Below are 8,174 nucleotides of genomic sequence, written 5' to 3' on the forward strand. Positions count from 1 at the left end.
TCGATGAATCTGAAAGTTGATTGACGTTTGTTTGACTTCCTGTATTCTTTATTATTTCTTTTCTCTTTGTGATATATTAGAGCATTCTTAACAAGACCTGTATATGCTATATATGCTATTTTTTAGCATTGAAACTCAAAAAACCCACTCCATCAAACTGTGTGTATGCCATTAAATTTACAATCTTGCTACAGTGCACTCTCATTTTTGAGAGCACACTGTAGCAAGATTGTATAATATTTTATTAATTTCTTTATTCTCTCTCCAGCTCTTTGTCTCCCACATCTCTCTCCATTCTGATTTCTCTGGTTCTCTCTCCGTTCCCACATCTCTCTCATTTCCTCACTCCCTCTCTCTTTCTCATTTCCTCACTGCCTCACAACAAGATCGTACGTTTGAGATCAGCTTGGTGGCGAGGAGAATGGCGTGATGGCATGAGATCGGCGTGGAGGAGATCGACGTGGAGACCGGTGTGGAGATCGGCATGTTGTGTGTTTTCTTTTGGCGGTTTTTTGAGGTGGTGGTTTCTTGGTGGTTCTTGTAATGTTTGGTGGGTGTTTGGTCCATTTGGGTTGAAGTTGGTTGTAGTGGTTGGGTTGCTGGGTGGTGGTCATCGGAGAGGTTGGGGTGGGTTTGGCTGCGGTGTGTTGTGGTGGGTTTAGATCGGGGTTGCTGGGGTGGTGGGTTTTGTGGTGGTTTTGGTTGCGGTTTGTGCCGTGAGTTTTATTTTTTATTTTTATTTATAAATATTTTGGTGGTTGGGGGTGGAGGTTGTGGTTGGTAGTGGTGACTGTAGCTGTGGCCGTGGTTAGAGGTGATGAGCTTGAAAAGCTCAGGCTATGGAGGTTTTGAGAGCAAATATCAGAGAGAGGGAGAAGCTTCTTGACCGGGTTGAGAAAGATGGAGAGATAGCGGGAGAGAGAGATAGACGGAGAGTGAGAAATAATTAAAAAAATGAATAAAAAATAATAAAGAGAGAATATTTAAATGAAGTATTAAAAAAATAGAAGTTTTGATGTTAGGTGTATTGTAAAGCGATGTGTTAAATGCTATAAATTTAGGTTTTTAGATAGTAAATGCTAAAATTTTTAGTAGTCTTGATGAGAATGCTCTTAGTTGAATTTCTTGTGAAAAAGTCTCATTGAAATAATACTAGAAGATCTACGGAATATTACACGTCATGAGAAATAATTTTCATAGTGATATTTTTATGGGAGTCAATTTAATGTTGATCGCTACTGCCATTATCATTTCTAAGACATTTTATGTTTGCGCCTTATTTTACTATTTGTTAACTTATTAAGTTTTTTGTTGTCAAATAACAGATCTATTTATACAAAAAATCAATTAATATTTTGGATTTAATAATAAATAACAATCATCAGGACTACCCTTTATTTTTATTATTAATGAAGAGCTCAACTTATTATAAGTTTTTTGTCATTAGATAAGAGATTTGTCAATAACAAAAGCCAATTGAAGTCTTTGACCTGATAATAAAAAACAATTATCATGGAGTGGGTGTTATATGTTGAAATTTTATTGCATTTATACCAAAAAAAAAAAAAAAAAAAAAAAAAGAAAAGAAGAAGAAAAAAGGGAAAGTATCTTAAAGATGATCATATAAGAATTCCATTGACACCTAGCAAGGAAATAAAAACCTTACAATTTGCTAACAATATTCAAAAAGTACAATTTATATAATCTATTGTACAAAGCAAACCTTAGTAGGTGCATTAAATTTTTTTTATTTTTTATTTTTTATTTTTGAGAATTTAGTAGGTACATTAAAGAAACCCATAAGTGCATAACAAGAAAGAAAAACAGCAATCTAAAACACACACAAACACTAACACCCACTTCAGCTTTCTTTCCTCCCCTACATGTGGTTAAGAGTAAGGCAAGCCAGGGGTATCCTTTGTCAGTAGGACAATCTTTATCACAAAAGGAAAAACCAAATTTGTAATCTTCTAAATATTTGAAGTTTAACCTTCTTACATGGCTCCCACAGCCTGGAACCTTGGTTCCTTTGGGAGGAACTTCTGCTCAGCATAAACAGACATGTAGTCACCAAACACAAACTTGGGGTAAACTTGATCCACCTCTTCCTTAACATTCTCCTCTAGCTGTGGTGCGGGGGATATAGTGGCCTTAAGTGAGGGATTGTAAAATGTAGCAATTGATCTCCTGTTCCCTTCAGGAGCAGCCAAAACCCGGTGCCAGACACTCTTATATCGGCCATTGCTTAAGACCTCAACCTGATCTCCAGTGTTGATGACGATGGAGTTTGGTAGTGGCTGGACATCGATCCATTTCCCATCTTTGAGGATTTGAAGACCACCCACCACATCGTCTTGGTAAAGTAAGATGACACCGCCGGCATCAGTGTGAGCTCGGAGACCATTCACCAGCTCTGGATGGGAACATGGGGGGTAGTGGCTCACCTTAGTACCAAAGAAGGCATCATCTCCTTCCCCATCAAATGCCTTCTTAATGTATCCCTTTGGTAAGCCCAAATTCTCATCCATCACTTCCATGACCTTTGCGGCCAATTTCTTCAATTCTGACCGGTATTCAGCCATGATCTCCCTGTAACATCACAAGCCAAACGATATCAGAATCCACATATTCAAGGACTAGGAATTTCTATCTAGTTTTAATGAATCTTGGTAAGTTTTTAGGTCATCTGCATGCTTTTGGCTACAAGTTGAACTTATCAAATTTGCATTAGAATAATGTTCCATCATTTTGAGTATAATGTCATAAACGTACAAGTTTAAAAGAGAAAACATAGAGCATGGATTGTATTTGTACCCAAAAGATCAGAAATCGTTTTGAAAGTTAAGAACCACATGGTGCCATGAGAGGATATCCAGAAATCCAAAAAAGAAATTACAAAGGAAGTTGGAAATCCTAGAATGAGTCTAGTGACAAAATGAAACATTTTGTTGCTTAGAATCCATTGATGTGTTAAGGTTGGTATATATTGCATATGGTTGTTTGGTAATTGTCGACATTATTGGATTCTCATTTACTATATTCTTTGCTCTTTCCAATTGGCCAGCAACCAAAGTAGAGTTCTAGTAACTAGCACAGAACTCAGCTTCTTTAGTAAAGCCTGAACGAATTTAGCATAGTGATCATCACTATAGGAAATTAATGTATATATGCAATGCTTACTTGAATCCTGGGGTTTGAGCTGGCCACTCGTTATCGTCTAAGAGAGTAACGACATCCTCCCAGTCCACATTCTCCAACTTGCCGCTCTTGGTTTCTGCCAATTCATTCAACTTCTTCACTAGTGTTGAGTTTTTGAAATTTTCTTCTCTTTCAAGCTTAAAACACTCGGAGCTGACCTTCTTCACCCTTTCAAGGAGCTCCTCCGAAATCCCATGGTTCACCAGCTGTAACATTAATGCAACCATAAATATTCTCGTGCACATAATCATACATTAGCTAAAATAAAATATAGACAAGGGATAGAATGGTGATGGGAATTGGGAACTCATTTCCACCATTCTTAGACACCCTTTTGAATCTAATCGACTTTGGATATTGCTAAGGAAGTGAAAGAAGTACCTGGAAAAATCCCCATTCCTCACATCCATTAGCAATTTGAGCCAATGTCTCGGCCCTCTTCTCGCCATTGAGCTTTGAGAAATCAATCACAGGGATCGCCATCGAAGCAAAACAAGAGGCAAAGATGGAGATAGATAGAGAGAGAAAAAGAGCTGTTTGTTGAAGTGTTTGTGCTTAGCTTAGCTTGCTATGTTGTTCTTTGGAAGAGGGGATCCTCTAGCCTATTTATAGTAAAGCTTCCCGCCATCTCGCGGATGTCAACCTCTTAATATTTTAGTCCGTTTTGTTTTGTTTCCTTTTCTATCAAGGAGTCGTTAGGGTAAGGTATGGGACGGTGACATTAATAAATAACATATATGTATATGTACAAGGTCAATGCTTTTTTGAGGTACTACTGGTAATCCACAACAAAAGCATACCCTTTTTGGTGATGCATCTCATAGTCCTTAATCATATTCATTAATTGCATGATTAATCCACTTTGATTAACTGCCTCATGGAGAACATGGGTCATCAAAATTCAAGAAAGATGACTTCCCTTCTATAATAGGGTATTAATTATCTCATACATTTGTTGTATGTATAATCTATTTTATAATATGCGGTGAGTCTCATATCTGTGTGAATTTATTGTAAAAAAAATGATGCATATATTGGTTGCAGGAGTTATATTATTTTAAAAATAGGGTAGCCACATCCATTGGATTTGAGCCTGCATTAACACAAGTCAATATTTCTCTAGGTATACCTCATTAACACAAGTCAATATTTCTCTAGGTATACCTCTTCCACGTGGTAACATTGCCAACAATAATCAATGAATATATAGCATAAAACAAATGGCTTAATGTAATCTGCCCGATAAAAGAGTCTAACTTTATGGCAGGTTACAAGATGCTGCACCATACATGTGAAATGTATCATTTCTCTTGCCCATTATTATCACCTTGTTTAAATTTTTTAAAATATAGTTTTACTTATAATTTAAATCTCTACCGACTAATGTTCAACATGTAATTCCACCCTTTTGACTTTTACACATGGAAATGCTTCTGATGACAAGTACTTCAATCAATATTAAACTAATATTACTGATTTGTAGCCATAGTTTAAGGGTTAAGAAAGGCAGGTGAAGACTTTTATAAACAAAGCTATCATCAATCCCTAATTTAATACATTGTCAACTTCATTGTAAGAAATATATAAGAATTTAATAGTTCTATTTTTTGTTTTTAAAAAAATTGTGGAATAAAGTGAATTTTTTAGTGGAAAAATTATCTGTAACTTTCACCAGCTATGTTGCATGTACACGTGGTTTATCGTTGCCCATCTGATTTTATTCTGATTGTCCGAATGTTAGGGCACAATTCCAAGTTAACAGAAGAGACAGGCCGTCTGATCATGAACTTGTTTAGAAAAATTAATGAATTCATTGTTGTACTTGTGGTACTTCAAAGTTCTAACTTCAAAACCCTAATGATTTTTTCAAACTCAATATTTTTTTTTGGTCGGGGAAAACCATGGTTGAATATTGCATTAGTGGCCAGTTGTGACGTCCTCATTAATCCTATTATATACTTCATTGGTGTAACTTGCGCCACGTTGCATGGTTGATGTCATAACAATGTTTCCTAAATTATGGCTCTAATATACTAATACTTAGGTTGGATTGATATAATGAGCAGGTAGGGTTGTAAATGAGTTTAGATTAGTTCATGTGATTTTATTCGAAACGAGTCAAATTTGAATTCAAGGCCTTCTAATAATAATTTTTTTTTTTTTTTGAATTCAAGGTTTTAAGCTAGGAAGCACGTATGGGTATGGGTATGTGTTAACACAACAACATAAGTAAATTTTAAAAAATTATAACTTGACATGACGAATACAACACTATTACAATATTTTAAATGAAGTGTTTTTACTTCCTAGGCTTTAAGCAATATTCTGTTTGGTTGATAAGATAATGTTTTTTTTTTTTTTTTTTTTTTTTTTTGGGGTCATAATGGAGGCAAAAATATAGGACTTTGGCTATCATTAATATGACATAGGGTCTCTATGTCATTTGCTAATAAAATAAGTTGTAAGGCACATTAATGTTTTTCATTTGGTCATGTGTTCGAGCAAATCTTTAACCATTCTAATTTGATCTGTAGTTGGCGTGTAATTGATTGGCATTTGAGTAACAAACCTTTTACCATTTTTTATCATAAACTTTTCAAAAGTTATGCCTTGATTTCTTTTGTTTTATCAGAAAGATTAATTATGCTTTATGCCAAATAATTTGTTTCATGCTATATGCTAATTCAAAGGAATTAATCATTTTGTCTTTAGAAGAAGATTTTTCATTTGTTGTTGTTATGAACCAAATATGATATGGTTGAAAGATTTTTTTTCCCCTCTAATTCTCCATCTTGTTGAACTTGTTAGAAGGGAAATATTTTGATCATTAGTTGAGATAAAATAATTTGGCTTGATGATGAACCAAATTATTCCATTAACAAGATTAGACTGAATTCCTCTAATCATAATTTTTAAGGGAGTCACTAAACTTTTTGTCTAAAACTTATATGCTCAAAATTGATTCATTACTTGTCTGAGAGGCATTAAACAAATATATACTAATAAATTAATAATTAAATTATATTTGAAATTATATTATATTGAGTTAATTAGATGGAATGGTTTTTTTTTATAAACTTATAATATTAGATTGACCATTAATATTGCAGTCTTAAAATTATAAGTTTATATTTTTACTGTGAAATGAATTATTTATACTATCAAAAATTTATAAATAATAATTTGATTTCTTACAAATTTAATTTTAAGTCTATATAAGTATGCGTTTATATATACATGCATACATATAAACATATAATATCATATACACCTTTCTTAAAAAAAAGTTATATACACTTAAATCAAGTCTCATGTTTATAATATTGTTTACAAATACATTGTTGTATTTGAGCTATTGACTAATTTAATAGTCGAGATTAATTAAACTTGAACTTGAGTTTGATTAGTTTGCTAAATAAATAGGTATAAATAAGAATTTTTTCAAACCAAACTTTAACTATTCATAAATAATGCGGGTCATTTACAGCCTACATTGATCTAAGGCTTGAATTTATTATTTCAACGTGAACTCGTTCATATAGTGAAAGCAAGCTTTGGTTAATAAAATAAAATAGAAGTTAGAATTGCAGCTTTTGATTAGTAAAATAATAATAATAATAATAATAATAATAATAATAATAATAATAATAATAATACAAACTTGATATAAAAATTTTTTTTTGACAGTTTGACAGTGAATGAAACACGTCGGTTGGATACAGAGAACCAATGAAGCTAAAAAAAGAAAAAAGAAAAGAAAAAAAGGAAAAGGATATGATATAAACTTTGGACATTTGTTAAGCATATATGTGAGTGAAGCCATTTTTTGGAGAATTGAATCTGACCTCTACTTCCCACACCTTATAAAAACTTGTTTTTGCAGAATAACCATCATGTACGCCATATGTACATAGTAGTATTTTTTTTAAAATTTAATATTATTTTTATAAAAAATATAAAAAATTGTAAAAAAAACTTGCTACTTTTTTTTTTTTATTCATAAAAAGTTTTTAAAAATACTAGATAGCAATTCTTTCAGCCATCAATTAACTTTTCTCATTTCTAATAAACTTATGGTTGCGGAGAAGAAAGTGGAACTATCTCTCATTGGAACCATCTACTTTAGACATCTCCCCAAACTCTTTCTATCCCTAGGCATATTCATTTCCCAATATTAATTTTCCATCAATGATTGAGTCTCGTTTTTTAAAGTAAGGTTTCTGTTTACAATATTGACTAATTAATGACATTCAGGAAAAAGAAAAAGAAAACAAAAGAGTACTAAATAATGACGATTAAACAGTATCCAGCCAAATGTAAACATTAGAGTAGAGTGGAAAGTCAATATATAGAAGCAACCTTTTCTTTCTTACTTTTTTATTTATTTATTTTATATATATATATATATATATTATTGAACTGTTAAATATAATGCCAAAGATTCTAACAAACTTCTGGACATGTTTCTAAAAAAAAAAAAAAACCATCTTTTGACATAACTAACTTTAGCATACAGAGAACTAAATTGCTAACTGCTAAGACCCCACATTCTAGAATATTTTTTTCCTTGGTGAAATAAATATTTTAATCATCAATTACATATCTTCTAACTTTAACTTCTTTATAAGTCAGTTTTCTAAAATTTTGTTAATCTCACTTATGTGCTTTAACTTATCTATTTTCAATCTAGTTCTTTTTGTCTAGTTCTATACAATCTCGTCATTAGATAAAAATTAATATTTTCACTTTTCAAAACGTCGTTTTGGTGAATTTAACACTGCGGATTTGATGGAGGTGGATGGAAGGATTGTATGAAACAATTGAATATTAAAAGATTGAAATGAAAAAAAAAAAGAAAAAGAAAAATTAAAGGATTAAATTGAAAACATGTCAAAATTTGAGGCTACAATTTGTAATTTAGCCAAATATAATTTACATCAATTATGTTAATCTTCACCATTCTTTCATTATATAAA

At 32.2% G+C, this 8,174-nt stretch overlaps 1 protein-coding gene across 1 annotated transcript; it reads right to left on the bottom strand.

Moving 5' to 3' along the window:
• Positions 1–1,994: 1,994 nt before the first annotated feature.
• Positions 1,995–3,681, bottom strand: LOC115958993 (1-aminocyclopropane-1-carboxylate oxidase 5). The gene is made up of 3 exons (XM_031077274.1): positions 3,580–3,681; positions 3,181–3,404; positions 1,995–2,589 (listed from the first exon to the last, which is right to left on the bottom strand). Exons 1-3 carry the CDS (start codon positions 3,679–3,681, stop codon positions 1,995–1,997), a joined length of 921 nt encoding a protein of 306 aa, XP_030933134.1.
• Between the last annotated feature and the right edge of the window lie 4,493 nt (positions 3,682–8,174).

This window comes from Quercus lobata, chromosome 9 (genome assembly GCF_001633185.2).
Source record: "Quercus lobata isolate SW786 chromosome 9, ValleyOak3.0 Primary Assembly, whole genome shotgun sequence".
Lineage (NCBI taxonomy): Eukaryota > Viridiplantae > Streptophyta > Magnoliopsida > Fagales > Fagaceae > Quercus > Quercus lobata.

Bases quoted from the DNA above. Each gene is read 5' to 3' on its own strand.
- LOC115958993 (XM_031077274.1), bottom strand. From the start codon at position 3,681: ATGGCGATCCCTGTGATTGATTTCTCAAAGCTCAATGGCGAGAAGAGG. The intron at 3,405-3,579 runs GTACTTCTTTCA...TTAATGTTACAG, and splicing joins AGGAATGGGGATTTTTCCAG to CTGGTGAACCATGGGATTTC. The intron at 2,590-3,180 runs GTAAGCATTGCA...GTGATGTTACAG, and splicing joins GCTCAAACCCCAGGATTCAA to GGAGATCATGGCTGAATACC.